General features: G+C 28.7%; 2 protein-coding genes across 2 annotated transcripts in view; one reads left to right on the top strand and one right to left on the bottom strand.

Moving 5' to 3' along the window:
- Positions 1 to 7,260: 7,260 nt before the first annotated feature.
- On the bottom strand, positions 7,261 to 8,794 carry LOC113791002 (uncharacterized). Its single transcript, XM_075820504.1, has 2 exons — positions 8,158 to 8,794; positions 7,261 to 8,081 (listed from the first exon to the last, which is right to left on the bottom strand). Exons 1-2 carry the CDS (start codon positions 8,722 to 8,724, stop codon positions 7,335 to 7,337), a joined length of 1,314 nt encoding a protein of 437 aa, XP_075676619.1. The 5' UTR covers positions 8,725 to 8,794; the 3' UTR covers positions 7,261 to 7,334.
- Positions 8,795 to 12,779: 3,985 nt separating this feature from the next.
- Positions 12,780 to 19,323, top strand: part of LOC113799198 (uncharacterized) — a 39,619-nt gene continuing 33,075 nt past the window's right edge. The window contains exon 1 of the mRNA XM_075820170.1: positions 12,780 to 12,915. The gene's annotated coding sequence lies outside the window, so the exon portion shown is untranslated. The remainder of the gene's footprint in view (positions 12,916 to 19,323) is intronic.

The raw sequence follows: 19,323 nt of genomic DNA, 5'->3' as shown, positions 1-19,323 counted from the left end.
CAGTTTTTTTTTATTTTCATATAAATTAATATGGATCATGAAAAAAACCAAAATTGATTGGCCTAATTTTTTCCAATGGTTCTTTTCTGATTCTGTGGTCAAAATTCTGGTAGACATAATAATAATTTTCTTCCCCCTTATGGTCATCATCAGAAATTTTTCCGGTATACTATACTCGAACAACAACAACAACAACAAAAATTGTTTTTTTTTCTCTTTGCTTTTTTTCTGGCTGGAAAAAAATAAAAAAAACCGACCAACATGAATGAAGGAATCATTAAAATGGATTACTATAATTACTATGTGTGTGTAGTTGTAGTGTGTGTTTTTCGCCTGTAGAATTACATGAATGATGATGATGATTTTGATGACCAAAACACAGAGAATCAAGAGAAAACCCGATGACATGATTTATGGTTTTTTCTTCTTCTGCTGCTTTTGGTTTCCAAACATTTTATTTTTTTGTTTATAATTTCTTCTTCTTCATTTTAGTTTTGATCAATTTTCAACATTTATGTTAATTTCTCAACTAAACTTTGTAGTGAAAAGAAAATTCAATCAATTTCTCATGATTTCCAATTGAATCAAACAAACAAACGACGACGACAATAACAACTTTTCAATAGTAATTTTTCGCAATTCAAACCCAGAAAATCATAATTTTCAAATATACAAAAAAAATGGAAAAGAAAACCTAGGCATTTTTCTAATGTTTTTTCCACCCATTTATTCATTCATTCAACTCTACAACAACAAATTACAAACGTTATGTAATTAATTAATTAATTAATTGATCAAAAAAAAAGAGAGCCTAGGCTATCATTGATAATTATAATTATTTTGTTCTCTCTCTTTCTAATTTCATTTTCCAAAAAATTATCAAATAAAACACTTATATGCACACACACAACGACAATGATAGCATTTTTTTCTCCAATGATGCTCATAATGATGATTATTGAATTGAAAATGAAAATTGTTAGGTTGGTTGGTTGGTTGGTTGGTTTGGTTGATGTTTTGATGGTTGAATGAATAATCTTTCTCTTTCTATTCTTCCACCTCCTCCACTGAATATCAATTTTGTCATCATGCAAATAATTTTTTTAACCCCTTTCTCTCTCTTTCATCCCCCACACATACCTTGATTATTCCTGATCAAACACAGTTTTGTTGTTGATTATTTTTTCATGAAAAAAATAAAAATGATTAAGAAAGATGCAAAGGAATATGAAAAGGAATATTCTTATTCAATTCTATGTTTGATTATTTGGGTAAATATATTGTAAAAAAGCGAATTTATTAATTCAAATTAATGTTGTTTAAAACAGGTTGTAACATTCAGCTTAAGAAAATAGAATGAAATACAACCATTTATATATGAAAAATAACAGAAAAATAGTTCGAAAGTTCTAATAGAAACGAGCTAAATCTCGTTTCGTCACACTCCCCGCGCGATTCCAATTCGAAAATTCGCTAATCGGAAGTATCATTTTGGTTACTTGTTCGAAGATTTCCAATTTTTCACATCCATCAGTGCTAGCATCATCTTCAGAAAATATTCGGAAAAACGGCCATTCATAACGATTTACCAAAACATAAAAGACCATAACCAATTCATCAATCTTAAAACTAATCATTTTCTGAACGTTAAAAAGGCACAATGACGAAAGATATTGATAACGCCAAAATTTTTCATTAAAACGAATTTCATATTCCATAACGAAAAATATTTTCTTAAGGAATCTGCACAATATATTAATAATTAGATTCAATACATAAATGATTTTGATTGATTTCTTCAATAAAACAGCCACTTGACGATCTCGATCACTTGGCAAAGAATCAAATCGATAAAAATTCATAATAGAATCCGACCAAAACGTAAATAAACCAGAAAAAATCGGATGGATACGATATAACAAATAGCCAAAAACAAAATACATTTGTTCAATATCATAAACGACATAACCAAATGCAGAAACGAAAACATACATAACACCATAAATTTCTCCATTAGCCGAAAAATTTCGATACATTACCAAATCTGATAATTCATTCACAAATTTCAAATGATTTATCACTTGTTCGACAATCATAATCGGAAACGGAACGACCAAATCAAGATTATTCGCCAGTCGATACAATAATTTAAATTTCAGCTTTCCAGGATCAAAACCGTAAGGATCGAAAATCTTTCCGATAATTACTAAACGATCACTTCGAGTTTTCATATCATCCAATTCGGGAAAATCAGTCACAAAATCAACGTCATTCGTATTCATAATCGTAAACATGATCATAAATTCACGAAAGTCTGGATAGTTCGATAAACAATTTTTGGCAAAAGCCAGATCAGCACCGTTTACAATTTCTTTAGCTTCTTTCATAATGTTCACTTCATCAAAAAACTCAAACTTCGATAACAAATTCGATTCGTTCTTAACCCTCCGCTATTCACGCAGCATTTCTCACGTCGTTATCCAAGTGGGGTCATTTTTGACCCCAACTTTGATCGCTTTTAAATTATGTTAGAAAGTTAAAATAATCTAAAATTTTGTGCTCAACTCTTAGAAAATATTATCAATTTTAAAATTTCATCAAAAAATTCTATCTTAAAAGCATATCATTAATGATACAAAGCGGCAAACAAATTTTGATTTTCCTATTAAATTTGGGGTCCGTTCATAACGTAAGTGTTGTAGGTAGGGATCCTACAGCACTTACGTTATGCACATTTAGACTTCATCCCGAAAATCGATGATTTCTCCACTATTCTTAGTCGGAAAACGGTGAAAATTGCCTATCATGTTCAATAAACATAGATCTTCGATCATTCAAGAGAAAATTGATTTATGTTGATAGATTTTCGAATGGCGAAGTTTTAAATGTCGTTGGGGTCAAATTTGACCCCACCTGGATAGCCGAGGGTTAAATTCCAAAATCGAACATTGAAGTTCACTGGTTTTTTCTCGAATTTCAATCGAACAATTTTCTCTCGAAGGAAATCGTAGGCCAAACAGAGATGACGATTCAGGTTCCGGTTCATTTTTCATAGCATCCAAATTATTTTCATGACCACCATTAGCTGACGATACAACAAAACCACCCACAGCATTCACATTTGACATAGATTCGTGAGAATCGACCAAGTTCATCACATGTTCATCAAAAATCGTCCTGTTAGGATCAACCAAATTGTTCACAAGATCTCCATGAACTGCTTCGTTAGAATCTTTCGATACATTCATATTCACATTGATATGTTCGCTACAAATCATTGATTTCGCCAGACCATCTAAAGACGTCACATTGTAATTCAGAATCGAAGAGACTGAGCCAGATTTCAAACGATCAATATAACGATCCAACATCACGTTATAATGCTCAACTTTTTCTCCAAACTCACAAGGGATTTCTTCGTCTTCAGGAACCAAATCAAACAATTCTGCGTTCAAAGAATCCATTCTGATACGCAATGCTTCAACATGCTCGATATCCCATCTCCAATCCGATAAACGAGATATAATTCTTCGACAAGCCAATAATTTCTTCTTCAACTCGTCAGGTACAGCAATCATATTGACAAATATTTTCAACAAATTCTGGTTTCTGGTTCCAAAATCAACAAAATCTTCTAAAGGTTCACAAAATCACAAAAATCTTCAAAAGAATCACAAAATCATAGAGTTCATAAAAATCTCAAAATCACAAAAAATCATAAATTCATAAGAATCACAAAGAATCACAAAATCATAGAAATCACAAAATCATAATCATCAAAAATCACAAAAATCATACATAAAATCAGAATGCTGACGTATAATCCCTGTTTTAAATGTAAAAAAGCGAATTTATTAATTCAAATTAATGTTGTTTAAAACAGGTTGTAACATTCAGCTTAAGAAAATAGAATGAAATACAACCATTTATATATGAAAAATAACAGAAAAATAGTTCGAAAGTTCTAATAGAAACGAGCTAAATCTCGTTTCGTCACAATATATATTCAATTTTGAATCCATTCGAATGGAAAAAACTTGAAATTATCATTATTATTATTATTATTAAACACACAAACACACACACAATGTGTATCAAATGTGTATAGAAAAATATCCAGGAAAAAATGAAGATTTCCTCATTCTTCTTTTCAACAGAAAAAGAAATTTTCTGTGTATATTGGTTTCTCGTTGGATCTTTCTTTCTACTTCTTTCTTTCTTTTTTTCGTCTTATTATTATCATTTGAGATGTGACAATTTTTCTTTCATCATCCAAATACAAATTATGAAGAGAGAGAATATTTTAATTGAAAACAAAACAAAAAAAACAAAATTTCATGTTTGCATTATGCTTGGCAATTCACATCGTTGTTGTTGTTTGTGTTTGAAGAAATTCTTTCTCTCATTCTCATTCTCTATTTGTTTATCCTATTTATAAACAAAATTATTATTATTATTATTATTCGATTCTGTTATTGTTTTTTTGTTTTTTAGTTGTTGATGATCAAAAAAAAAAAAAAATAATATTTACACAGAATATTTTTGGTTCCAACAACAACAAAAAACAATCATCATCATCATTATTTATTGGAATGAAACTCTTGAGCTTTTCATTATGATTTTTTTTTGTTGTGTTATGGTATTTACCGTTGGTCTTACCGAGTACCCAAAACGCACACCATACACCCAAATGCATACACACCATACACACATACGGTCGGATGAACAACATTCTTCTTCCACCACCATCATCATCCTGGAGCCATAATAAATATCGATATTATCAACAAAAAACAACAACAACAACAACAACTATAGAATCAGAATCAACAACCAGAAATTTCTGTTATTATTTCGCAATTCCACCAACAAGAAAAAAAGAAATCTTTTGTTTAAACAAACATAATATTTCCTTCTTCTTCTTCTTCATTGATTCATGCAGATTTTGCTAGAAAAAATAATAATAAAATTTTTTTTTATTTGATATTCTCTCTCTGTATAAACAAACAAAACTCGAATGAAAATAAAAATAAAAAAACCAACAACAAAACCAAGCAGAAAAAGAATTATTATTTTTTTCTTGATTCGGATATTTACTTCTTCTTCTCCTTCTTCGTGAAGAAGCTTAATTCTTTCATCATTTGTTGTTTATGAGAATCAAGACTGAAAAAAAAACATTTGAGAGAAATAGAGGCCCGCAAGGATTGTAAAGATTGTGTTTTGTTTGTGTTTGTTTGTTTGTTTGGTTAGTTCGGTTCGGGCAAATAAATATGAATATTTTGGCTTGTTTTTCATTCGTTTTGAATTATGTCGTCGAATGGAAGAAAGAAAAATTTTAATCAATATTTCCTTTTTCCCTTTTCTTTTTCTACAAAAGCCGATACTATTTAAAATCATTATTGAACGCTGTACGTGAATCACACACTCTTTCCTTCAAAGCTAAATTTAAGGGAACCATAATTTTTCTAAGCAAACAAATTAGCACATTTTATCTGATTTTGGATCATTTTTGGAAAAAAAAATTTGAATAATCAAAGGGTTTGTTGTTGTTGTTGCTCAGATTGCACGTTCTGGTCTTTCTGGTTTTGCAAATGAATGTTACAAGAATAATGAAATCAACAACAACAACAACAACAACAAAGAAAACACAAAGCTAATTTGATTTTGAACAACAAAAATTTTTTTGTTTGTTTGTTCAAACTTTTTGTTTTCGTGCAGATTTTGTTTTCACATTGAAATGAAAATGATAACAAAATATTAGGTTGTTCGGAAAGTACTGTCGGCACCATTTTTGATCGTCTCTAAAAAATTTTTGGTTGAAGATTTTGAAATTTTTAAAAAGCCAATTAATTTCTTGGTTATCTGGCTATAATTTGATCCAAAAATTTCATCAATTTCCCAGCCCAAAATTTTGCTAGGGCCGTTGGAAGTGACCCGTCTATTGCATAGCCGTCTGAATGTCGTGTCGTTTTGTGTGCATAGCCTTTCAATGCGTTTGTCGATCATCGAGAATTGTGGATTTTTTTCTCAACCCAAAGTTTTTGTTGGCTTTTTTGGTCTCAAAAAATTCTTGAATTGATCATCATTCAAGATTTGAAAAAAAATTGGAAAAAATCATAATGGTATAGGGAAAACAGCACATCAAACATTCTTATTCCGGCCGGAAATCAAACCGCTTTTGAGGATGATCGCGTTGCAGCAAAAATTTGAAAATCACTTCTGGTTAGTCCCAAGACATGAGAGATCATCAGTTAGGGGCCAAAAGTTGTTGGACAATTTTTTTGATGTCACAGTGGACTGAAAACAAAAAACGTCAAAATTTTGAATTTGACAAGGGTCACTTCCAGCGGCCCTAGCAAAATTTTGGGCTGGGAAATTGATGAAATTTTTGGATCAAATTATAGCCAGATAACCAAGAAATTAATTTGCTTTTAAAAAATTTCAAAATCTCCTACCAAAAATTTTTTAGAGACGATCAAAATGGTGCTCGAAAACGCCGACAGTACTTTCCGAACAACCTAATAAAATGAAAATGAAAATGAAATTTGCATTTGAAATTAATTAAATTTACCTGATAATCATCATTATCATCATCTGATTGTGTGGTTGCTGTTGTCTTTTTCGTTATCATCATCATTATCAGTTTGCCATCATATCATTTACAATGGAAAAAATTTTTTGTTTTTCAATTCTGAATTTAGATTGCGTGCAATCATGATAATTGTTTGCAATTGCCAAGGAAAAGATTTTGTTCTTCGTTCAAATTTCAATAGAAAATTTTTTTTCATAATTATTGTTTGGAAACATTTTCTGAAAATAATTTTTTTTTTTCGGGCCAAAAACAACAACAACAAGAACAAAACAAGAAAACAACGAAAACACAATTTCAAATATGATCATTAATTCGATTGAAATTCTTATTGTTTTTCCAGTTTTGTTTTCATTAGAATTTACCAGCAAAGAATTTTGTTTTTCATTAAACTCTTTCTTTCATTAATCATCCTTTGGAGTAAAGATGGGGTGATTCGGTAATGATGTTTTTTTTCAAAAAAGCAAAAAAAAACAAAAACAAAACAAAAAATACTTTTGCTGTTCTGCTGTTTTGTTTTTTGTTTCAATTTTCAATTTCTTCCATTGATTCTTGATTCCTTATTGTTGTTGTTGTTGTTTTCAGTTTTTCAACAACAAAACAAAAATCGAAAATCAAAAAGTAAAGTCAAAAAAATCAATTAATAATCAATTATCTTAGTAGGTTTTTTTTTCTTTAAAAAAATTTTATTTTGGTCGGTAGTGTTCGGTGCACCCAAAATATTAATGATTTTTGATAGTTTTTTTTATTGTTGTTTATATTTTTCTAATGAAACATTATCTCGACTATTTCTACCGCCTTTACTACCACTACCACCACTATTTATTTTTTCTTTTGAAAAAATAGTCAACTGTTGTCTAGATAATTCTAAATCATTTAAAAATTTTAAATATGATATTTGTTCAATAATATATGGACGTAATTCTCCTGTATATTCATTCTGTATTGTTGATGATGATTGTTGTTGTTGTTGTTGTTGTTGTGATTTTGTTTTCAAATATTGATATGTATTTTGTTCATATTTTAATAATTCAGGATATTGTTCATAATAAATATCTGGTAATTTTTGTCCAATAATTGATTGTTGTTGTTGTTGTTGTTGTAATGATGATGATTTTGATAAGAATTTATTTTCATTATAACCATCAATTGATGATGATGATGTTTGAAATTTACATTTAAAATGATCTAAATCAATCATTTGTACACTATTTTTACCTAAACATTCAAATTCATATTCAATCAATTGTTGAAAATAATTTAAATTTGGTCGTGCACATTGTCGGGATTGTTGTAATTGATGAAATGATAAACGTAATGTAACACCTAAATGTTTTATTGCATATGCTAATACAATTGTTGCCGAACGACTCATACCGCTTGTACAACAAACAACAACATTTTTATCACTATTTTCACGAATTTTCGCATCAATCAGATCTACAATTGTATGGAATAGTGGATGTATTGATGCTGTTAGATTTTCCGGTATCTACATTTACATATATAGAGAAATTCAGTTGATTAGAGAAAATTTGAAAAGGGAAAAATTTTGAAAATTTTTTTACCAAAAATTTATGCATTTCAGCTGAAATTGTTGAACGATCTTTAGTTATGGGTATGATTGATTGCATTTCTTTTGCTAAAATAATAATATAACCAATACGATATTGACTAAGATTTTCCGGTATAATACCGGCAAAACCGGTTAAAAATAAACGTCTTGTATATTGATTAAAATTTGAAAATGGTGCACTTAATAATAATTTTGTTGATGATTGTATTGGTACAAAACCATTACATAATTGTGTACGTTCTTTTAATGTTAATAAACAAATTGGTAATTTTAATATTGTTAATGATTTTGATGATGATCGTTGTTTTGGTTGTTGTTGTTGTTGTTGTTGTTTTTTACCACTTAATTTTCTTAATGATTTCGGTTGTAATTTTATTATTTGTTGTTGTTTTTTCTTTGTAATCGAATTTGTTGTTATTGGTGGCATTGTTGATGAATATATTGTTAATATTGATTGTTTTGAATCGTTTCTTTTTATTTCAATACTATCACTATTTTGTTGTTTATTTTGATTACTACTTGTTTCGTTTATTAATGAACCAATATTACATCCCATCATTCCATGTGTGTTTGTGGATGTATATATGGAAAAAGAAATCAAAACAAACAAAAAATCGAAAAACAAAATCAAAAAATTCCAGTAGATTTTTGAACACTTTATATTCCAATAGGAAAATAACTGGAAAAATTCTGGAATTTTTTTTTCGCCCAGGAAAAAATTCAATTATGTTGAATTTGTTGTTGTTTGTTTATTGCCATGGCCATGATTGATTGTATTTTTTTTTTTTGTATTTCATAAACAAACATCGATGGAAAAGTATTGATCATCTAACGGGTAAACAACAACAACAACAACGATAAAATGTGATTAGGAAATTTGCTTTTTTTTTGTGATTCTTTGTCTGTATTTTTTTCACAACTTTTGTTTTTGTTTTTGATTTTTTTTCGGTAATTTATTCATCGATCTTTAATCTAATTTAATCATTATAAATTAGACGTCAATGATGTGTTTTCTCTCTTTCACTTTTTTAATGTGATTTTTGTTTATTTATACTCCCTACGATATAGCATCAGTTGCCGCATCAATTTGAAATTTGAATTTTTTTTTGTTTTTCTCTCATTCAAATTGTCTGTTATATTTTTTGAATCCTTTTGGATGTTTGTTGAAAAAAGCAAAACAAAACAAAATCTCACCATAATCATCAACGAAAAGAGAGAGATTACCTTGTCGATTTTAACAAAATTATCCATTATTTATCGTCTCCTTTTTTCCTTTTCTTCCCGTTCGTTACGTTTTCCTTTGTTTTTTTAAATACTTTCACTATATTCAAATAAGAAAATCCTTTTTTTGCTTTAATCCATAGAAAATTGCCTTTTGATTCAAATCGGAAAAAAATTTGACATTTTTTTACTTTTACTTTTTTTCTATTATCAAAATTACCAAAATGTTTCGTTTATATATTGAATTGTTACCAATGACCTATCTCTTTGTGCCATAGGTATGTTGTTTGGGTTCATTTTGTGACCCGGTGACATTGTAGCACACTACCAATCTACCTATACCAAAAGCCACAAAACGAGCAATAATTTTTCTGTTTGTTACCTTTTCAGAAAGAACGGTAACACAAAAGGCCACCAAAAATGTCGGTCTATTCGGTTTGTTTGTTACTTTTTTTGTTCAATTGATTCAAGTGGTTCATTTTCAATGAAAAAAAAATTAAAAATAATTTAAAATGGGCAGCCGCTTGTTTATTGTTTTGTTTTGTCTGATCATTGATGATGATTTTCTACCGGAACCTTATGGTTTATGATGATGATGATGATGGTTGGTCATCCAGGTAAATGGTCATAACAACTATAGTAAATTGGTCCACCACACGCAAAACCATGCAAACAAACAAACAGAGGGTCACTACTATTGTTGATCATTTTATGTTTCTTTGATTGAAGCTTTGGTCTGTGTGTTTGTGTGTGTGTTTGGATGATTTACATTTTGCAAATATCAACGGAAATGTCATTGATTCTCTTTCTCTTTTTGCCATTGAAAATGAAATTTTCGTGTATGTTTGACTTTCGATTTCTAAAAAAAAAAATTGATTTTTCTGAAAAAAAATCTGCCGGAAACATTTCTTTATTGGCAAATATAAAAATTAACAAAATATCTAACTGGGTATGTAAGTGTTAATTTGTATCTTTTATTTTTTCACAAGAAAAAAAAACAAAATAATACTTTTTGATACAACACAGGTTTGCGGTGAAATTGTTTTTTTTGTTCGGAAAAATCATTCAATTTTTAATGATGATGATTTTAAATTAGATTAACAATGGGATGCTATTAACTATTATGAATATCGATTATTTTCTTTCTTTTCTGGGAAAATTTTTTCAAATCAAAATTCAAAGAAAAACAACAACAACAACAACAAATTGATTGCCATTGATGAATATTTTTTTACAGAAGAAAAAAAAGGTAATAAATTTCTCTCTCTTCGCCAATAAATCGTTACAATTCATCAATCGAAAAAAATGGCAAAACAACAATCAACCACATTCACTGATGATGATGATGATTGGCTTCGAAACACAAATAAAAAACATTTATTCCGATTTTCATTTGCATTTTTTCACTCTTCTTTCCATTACTTTTGCTTATTTTTTTCTTTCCCAATTGCATATTTCCATTCTTAATGATGATGATCATCATCATCAACAGCGTCATAATAATTAAGGCGCCCATTTCTTATTTGAAACAATTTATCTCTATAGCAGTGTGTGTTTACAATGACTAAAAAAAAAAATGAAACCCGAGGATTCTTTCAAATTCATTCTGGATGGTATTTATTTGTGTGTTTTGCCCGTGTATTCCAGTTTATCTATTATCATTAAAAATGGCAAATAATGAATGTAAACGAAAAATAGGAAAATAGGAAAATAGTTTAGTTTTTATCTTGTCTAATTTTAACTGTTGTTTTTTTTCTTCTTCTTCTTTCATTTGTCTATATTGAAAATTATCATCAAAATTATTTTCATGAACCATTTATACATTTGTCGATTGTGTATACGGTGTTTGTATTTTATTTCACATCGTTGTTGTCGGTGTTGTTGTTGATTTTTTCACAACCAATTTTCAATTTTTTTTCCTTTTCCTTCATCATCTTCATCGTTTTATATGCAAATAATTTCAATTCGAACAACCATGAAATTAGATTAATTAACATTCGGATAGACGAAATTTTCGTTTCTTAATTGTTTTTTATTTTGATTTGTTGTCGTTTGGCAAATTGTTTACAACAACAACAACAGCAAAAAAGATTTTCTTATATCACAAGTATTTTCTCCAACATTCATCACTTTGTTTCCAAATTTTTTTTTGTAGAATTTCATTTCTTTCTACAATTCATTCATTCATTCATTCAATGTCAGCCATACAAAAAAAATTGAAAAATTTATCCAATATTTTTCATCATAGATGGCGTTACGGGTTCAAAATTCAAAAAAAAAAATAAAAGAATAATACACCGTTATAATGCGCGCGATTTTTTTTTTTTTTGATTTTTTCCTTTTTCTTCATCATTTTCAGGATTTTCATTTTCAAATAAAAATTTTTCCACTGTTGTTGTTGTTTGTTGTTGTTTTTGAATTGGAATTTTTGAATCAAAAAAAAAAAAAAAATATATACCCACTGCCATACAATTGCTACATTTGTATTAAACACAAGCAAACATTATCATCAATGATGATGATTGAATAATAATGGTGGTAGTAGTTTACATTTATGTGATGCATTTTTTTTTTTTGTTGGTAGTAGTAGATCGTAGTGGTAGCAGCAAAAGTTAACGCAGGAAGAATAGCTACTGTATCTGATTCTTTTACAATTGAAAAAAAAATAACGAAAACAACAAAATGATGATGATAATTTGAACAGAAAACCAAAGTCACCATGTGCCGAATCAAATCAGTCTGTGGTTGATTGTCGTCCTGTATTGTTGCAGTTGTTGTCGTTAGTCGTCGTCGTCGCTGTTAATCATCAACGTTATTACTTTTCACCGATTGTTTGATTGATTGATTGATTAACAGCATCGCACATTTTTGAATTTTGAAAAAAAATTACAAAATAGGGAAGTGTATAATCCATATGTAAGAAGTAAAATTACAAATTACAAATTACAAATTATAATTATCCATCACACACACTAAACATATCTTATAAATTATTAATAATTTTGATTATTATTACAAACACACACAGGTGTCATTTAATAATTTTTCTTCTTCATTATCATCATCGTTATAATTATAATTATAATTAATTAATTAATTTTGTAATTTTTTCTTTGTAATTTCCTGTGTGTATGTGTGTTTTTGTGTGTGTGACATAAGATCGATCAATTGATTGATTGATTGATTGATTGATTGATTGATCGATTGTTGACCATGACCATGAAAAAACATTGAATTTTTTGTTTCGATTCTTCTTCAGATTCTTCTTGGATTCACCTGTCTGTCTCTGTGTATCTGTCTGTTTTTTGTAAATTCCATTCAACTAGTGATTTTGTGAATTTTTTCTTCGTTTCTTCTTCTTTGTTTTTCCTACTCTGCCTTTTTGTTTTGTTTATTTCAACGTTTTTTTTTTTTTTTTTTTTTTTGATTTGATTTGTCAATGATGATCTCAAAATTTTCTAAACAAAAAACAAACAAACATCTTTAAAATATAAACGCAAACAACGATAAACAACAACAGCAAAAAAAGGTATGTTTGTTTCTTGAAATGTTGACTTTTTTTTGTTTGACAAGAATTTCCCACATCACACATAACACAACAGACCAAACCAATTAATTCATTTTCACACACACATAACTAACATTCATTCATTTGGATTCCAAGTTCTTCTTCTTCATTTCTCTCACCAAAAGTGTGAAGTATATTTTTATTGAATTTTTTTCATGTTTTCATTCAAACGAATGTGACATTTTTTTCAAGAAGAAGAACGAGAAACAAGAAGAAACCAAAGGAAAAATCAACAAATGTTGTTGTTTTTGATCCATAATTATCTGGTCATTAAAATGATGATCTTCGCCATCAAAGAAAGAAAAAACAATGGTTAAAAAAAACAATGTTTAGGATTCTTTTTCTTGAGTTTTTTTTCACACTAAATGTGTGAACATTCTCTCTCTATACAGTAATTTTACCTTTTTTTCTTGTTTTCTGTATTTTTGTTTTGTTTTTTTTTCAAATCATAAGTCATATAAGATTGGGAAATTTTTTTTTTTTTTTGACATCAAACAAACAAACAAACAAACGAACGAACGAAAAAAAGAAAAACCCAAACAAACAAACAAACAATAATTATGTAAATAAAATCAGCCAGCCAGGTAAAACTACCTACCTAACCTTAACTTTTTTTTTTTAAATTTGAATATTTTTTTTTGACAAGAATTTTTGTTGTTGTTTTTAAAATTGTTGTTGTTTGGCGCCTAGGTGCTATATTCCCATGTTGATTTCTTTTTCCTATGTATTGTTTTGTTTTGATGATGTTTGTCTTTTGATTGAATTTTTCTGATTTGTTTGTTGATTTGTTTGTGTGAAGTGCAAAAAAAATGAAAGAATTTTCTCGCTGATATTTTCTTCAGTTTCTAGGGTTTTGCTAGTTTTTTCCATTTGTTTGTTTGTTTGTTTGTTTGGTGTGAATTAAGTGAAAAAAAAATTCTTAGTTTTTTTTCGGAGGGAAAATACATTTTAATCTGATGTTTCGACAGAGTTTTTGTTTGTTTGTTTGTTTGTTTAATCATTACTGAAAATTTGAATGTTTTTCCGTTTTGGTTATCCTTTCATAGACATTTTTCCATTGAATAAATTGTTTTTGGTAGTTTTTCGAATGGATATATCCCTGATGATTTTCTGTTTGTTGGATTATCTTGATTTGATTCTTCGTTGTTTGATTTACGAGAGAAAATTCCCAAAACATAAAGAGTTAAGCTTAGAACCAGAAAAACAAACATTTGGATTCTTTTTGGAATCCTTTTCTCATTATTTCAAACAGAAACTAGTGAAATAACCAGGTAAACAGGAGAAAAAAAACAATTATTTCTTTTCTTTGCTTTTCAGGTTGTTGTTGTTGTTTTCCTTCATTCAATTCATATTTTCAATCAATTTTTGTTTACAAAGAATTTTATCGAATTTTCTTCCCTCTCTCTTGCTCTTATATGACAAATAACATTCAAGTTGAAAACAAAAAAAACCACACACACACACACACAACATGACAATATTCTGGTTGTTGTTGTTGTTGTCGTTTTTATTATTATTTCTTAGAATATTCTTTCTCAGAATAATATTATTATGATGGTTTTTTTTCAATTCTGTTTGCTATCAAATGAATTTTGGTTATTCTTTTCTTTTTGTTTTGTTTGCTTGCTTGTTTTTGCGATTCTTATCAATTTTTGTTTGTTGTTTGTTTGTTTTATTGCATAATATTTTTCTCTCTCTCTCTCTCCCTTCTTCCTCCCTCTCTTGACAATTTACAATTTTCAAACTTCATTCAGTCAATTTTTGGATTGATTTTTTTTAAAAAAACCGAAATGATTTTTTTTGTTTCTTTTCAATCAATAGAAATGCAAGGCAATGTGGTGTTATGTTTGTTTGTTTGGCTGTGTATTTTTTTTTCTTTTTTGCTGGTTCCAAATAACCATTCATATATCATCATCAACAACAACAACAACAACAACATTGTCGCTCTATTTCGGTTGTTTTTTTCAATTTTGTTTTTCTTCTTTTTCGTTTATTTTCTACGAATCAAATCACAAAAGCATATAGACAACAACAACAACAACAGAATTTAATCTACAAATTGCCTGCTTGTTTTTTTCTGTTGTTGTTGTTGTTGTTGTTGTTTTCCATTCTTATGATAGTCATTGCATAATATGTTTTTGTTGTTGTTGTTTTTCGTTCGTTTTTTCTGCCTTAATGCAATCTCTATGACATTATGTACAAAGGGTCTTGGTATATACATCATTATTATTCACTTTTTTTTGAAAATCTTTTTCTTTTCATCCATTACATAAGCTGTTGATATTTTTGTTGTTTCGGTGCATACCGGATATGAATTTATTGATCATCGTTTGTTGTTGTTGTTGATGATCAACGATCAAGGTTAGCTAAAACCAAAAAACAAAGTTTGAAATAAATCAAATCAATCGATTCGATAACATTTTGTTCAGAATTTTATCAGGAATTTTCCAAAAGAAAAAAAAATTGAACTTTTTTGTTTTCAAAATTGAAAACAAAAAACAAAAAACAAAAAAAAAACATTATAATCAACCAAGCAAGTAAAAAACAAAACAAAACAAAACAAAACAAATTGTCATCATCATCCACACACACACACACGCAGAATCAGTCAACCGGAATATTTTTCTTCTTTTTTTTTTAATTTGTTATCATCATTATTATTATTAACACATGATGATGATGATGATGGTCAAAATAACACAGGTAAAACAACAAAAAACAAAACGAAAAAAAAACAGGTAAAACAAAACAAATATACACACAGAGGAAGAGAGAGAAAATTAAAGCCAAATACTTTGATTGATTGAGGTTTGTCATTTGTCGTTTGTTTTTGGCTACCGTTTATTATTATGTAAAATGCATGCACACACTGTATGGTAAATCTATTGGATCAGGATGCTATTCCATAAATGTTTTTTTCTCCGTCTGTTCAACATGTTTTATATTGAAAAAAATATAATCCAAACATTTTTGCTGTATTCACTTTTGGCTGTTTTTTTGTTGTTGTTTTTCATCAATTTTCAAGGTCACCAAAAATATGCCATTGTTGTTGTTGTTGATGATCCTTGGCCATCATTTTTTTTCGTTTTGTTTCGTTTTGTTTGTTCAATTTTTTTTTTTTTTTTTTGATGGCAAAACAACAACAACAACAAAATATACATCTGGTATATGAATAAACGAACGAACATCTTGCTTGATGAAATTCTTATGAACAAAACAAGAAAAAAAAACCATAAACGAATGAAAGAGTAATATATTCGGTGTTTATGGAGGGGGAAAAAGAATTTTTTTTTGGGGGGGGAAAGAAAACAAGAATCTTTTTTTATTGGTTGGAATTTTAGGTGTTTTTTTTTGGTTCCAAAAATAACAACAACAAACAAACAAACAACGACAAAAACAAGTTGGAATTAAAAAGAAAATTGAAAGAAAGAAAGAAAGAAAAACAGTAAATCCTGTTGTTGTTGCTGAATGGTTTCCAGTTCCTTTTAAATGTTGTTGTTGTTGTTGATGTTTTTGTCTTCGTTGGAGAAAGGGGGTGAAAGAGTTAAGCAGAATTTCTTTTTGTAAAAGGGGGGATTGAGTATAAATATTTTTCATTTTTTTCCCCTTTCCAAATTCATTCACTCTTTTCGGTATATGTATTTGTTTGTGTGTTTGTGTTATTTTGATGATGGTGGTGGTGGTGGTTGTTCCATTTGGATCATCATCAATGTTGTTTATCTGTTCTTTCTCTTTCTCTCTCTCTCTCTCCATGTTGTCATCAACATAGATGATGCCTTGTTGTTTGGTCTAATTTGTTGTTGTTGTTGACGATGATGAAACGTTTGTTTTCGTAAACAAAAAAAGTTTTCTGCCAAAACATCAACAACAACAACAAAACAAACAACCGATCAATTTCTATATATAGCGTGAGAGAGAGAGAGAGAAACTGAACAACAACAACAACAACAAATTCTGAACCCAAAAAATTCTGTTTGTGTGTGTTTTCATTGTCAAATTCTTGTTGTTTTTTTTCACAAACACACAAATCCTGATTCACTTATTTCATCATCGATTCGATTATTGAAAAACAACAAAACAAAACAAAACAAAACAGGATAAACAATCTTGATTCCATTCATCTTGATTCGGTTTATGTGAAAACAACAAACAAAAATTCTGCCCATATGAAACACACACACACGCAAAACACACTTTTATTTCCATTTATTTCAATCAAAAAATGATGAGAAAGGAAATTTTATTTATTTATTTGGGTTTGGGTTTTTTGGTTTTGAAGAATGGGAAAAACAAAACAGCAAAATTCCATGTTTGCAAAATATATCTATATGGTTTGCTTGTTTGTTTGTTTGGTTTGGTTGTTTATTTCATTTATTTTTGCCATGTTTTTTTTCCTGTTTTTCAGCTTTGTTTGTTTGTTTGTCCTTGTTTTTTTTTGTTCATTCTGTTGTTGTTGTTGTTTTGCTGCTATGGTTGTTGTTGTTGTTGTTCAATTACGAAAATAAAAAAAACAGAACGAGAAAATGAAAAAACAACAATAACAACAACAACAGAATGATGGAAAAGAGGGGGAGAGAGAAGAAGAAAGAAAGAAAAAATTCAGTGGGGGAAAAAGAGATGGCAAAAAAAAAGGAAAAACAAAACAAATTTAACATCCAGAACAAAACAAAACAAAACAAAAAACAACCAAGTAAAGAATGAAAGAATGAAAGAAAAAACGCCAAAACAAACAAACAAACAAAATTCTTGTTGTTTTTCATTTCCATTCCATTCCATTCCATTCGTTTGTTTTTCTTCATTTATTCAATCATCATCATCATTTTGTTTTTGCAGAAAAATCTTATTTTTTCTTTGGTTGTTGTTGTTGATGATGAATTTTCTTCATTCTTATTTCTACCACATTATTATATTTGATTATGTTGATTATATGATTTCCAATGTTTCTTCTTCTTATTAATTTCTATCTTTGTTTATTTTCCATTTGTTTGTTTGTTTGCATCCATTTGATTTTCTCTCGCTCATTTCATTATCAAAAAAAAAACTTTTTTTTTTTCCAATGTTTTTTTCCCTTTATCATCCTCATCATCATCATCATCATCATCATGTTTTGTTTATTTCCAAAACAAAACAAAACAGCAAAAATTCCATCACCATCATCATCACCATTGTTATCGTTTGTCTTGTTGTTGTTGTTGTTGTTGTTTGGCCATCAATATCATCATCATTGTTGTTGTTGTTGTTGTTGTTGTTGTCGTTATTATTGTTGTTGTTGTTATTATTATTATTATTATTATTATTATTGTCATCATCATCATTGTCTATATTCTGATTGTTTTTGTGTGTTTGTGTTTGTCTATTCTATTTCATTCTCTCTGTATATACATTTTTGTTATTTCCTTCCTTTTGCCTTTTGTTTGTTTGTTTGTTTGTTTCTCTATGTGTATATTCGATGTGAATGTTTTTGTTGTTATTTCTTCAACTAATTTCTTCTTTCGTTCGTCTGCCAATTCAATTCTATTTAGTTTTTTGGATGTTGATGTGTGTGTGTATTTGTTGTTGTTGTTGTTGTTTGTTATTATTGTCGTTGTTGTTGTTGTTGTTGTCGTTTTATTCCATTTTGTTGTTCATGTTTTGTTTTGTTTGTTTGTTTTTGTTTTTCTGTTTAGATTCGTTTCATTTCATTTCATTTCGATTCGTTTTGTTGTTGTTGTTGTTTTTGTTGATTGTTATTTGGTTGGCCATCGTTATTTTCTCTCTCTCTCTCTCTCTCTCTCTCTCTCTCTCTCTCTCTCTCTCTCTCTCTGCTTCGTTATTTTTATTTTAGTATTTTTCTTTTGTTTTGTTTGTGCATCACTATGTTCTATGTATTCTCTGTTGTTGTTGTTGTTGTCGACAAATGTGAATTCAGAGAAAAATAAACAAAACATCATTTCCATCATCAACGAAAACAAAAACAAAAACAAAACGAAAAAAAAATTTGATGGTGAATGAAGCATGTTGTTGTTGTTGTTTGGGATGCGGATGTATGTATGCTGTATGTTGTTGTTGTTGGCAAATGAAATGCAATGTCTCTATGCTATGTTTGTTTATTTGGTTTGTTTTTCTTTCATTCTTTTCATTCTCTTTTTGGATTCACATTTGGACATTGCTATCATTTTGTTTTGTTTGTTTGTTTGTATTTCATTTTCTACGATTCTAATTTTCACATTCTGTATTTTGCTTCTGCTTTTTTTCCCTATTTTTTGTCCATTTTTTTCAAAAAGGAAATGGAATTGATAGAGGGCGCCACATTTTAAGAAAAATGTATATGTTTATAAATAAACATTACACCTGTATGGAATGTAATGATTATAACTACAGAATCCTTTT

This window comes from Dermatophagoides pteronyssinus, unplaced genomic scaffold, assembly GCF_027571235.1.
Source record: "Dermatophagoides pteronyssinus isolate colony J.1.1.1.1 unplaced genomic scaffold, Derpt_VIB-CSIC_2022.12 sq0006, whole genome shotgun sequence".
NCBI lineage: Eukaryota > Metazoa > Arthropoda > Arachnida > Sarcoptiformes > Pyroglyphidae > Dermatophagoides > Dermatophagoides pteronyssinus.
The sequence above is the reverse complement of the archived record's forward strand: the minus strand, read 5'-3'. Positions and strand labels throughout refer to the sequence as shown.

What these genes read in the sequence shown, in the direction of transcription:
- LOC113791002 (XM_075820504.1), bottom strand. Translation starts at nt 8,724, where the DNA reads ATGATGGGATGTAATATTGGTTCATTAATAAACGAAACAAGTAGTAAT. An exon ending in CTGAAATGCATAAATTTTTG is followed by an intron (nt 8,082 to 8,157) that starts GTAAAAAAATTT and finishes ATGTAAATGTAG; the next exon opens with ATACCGGAAAATCTAACAGC.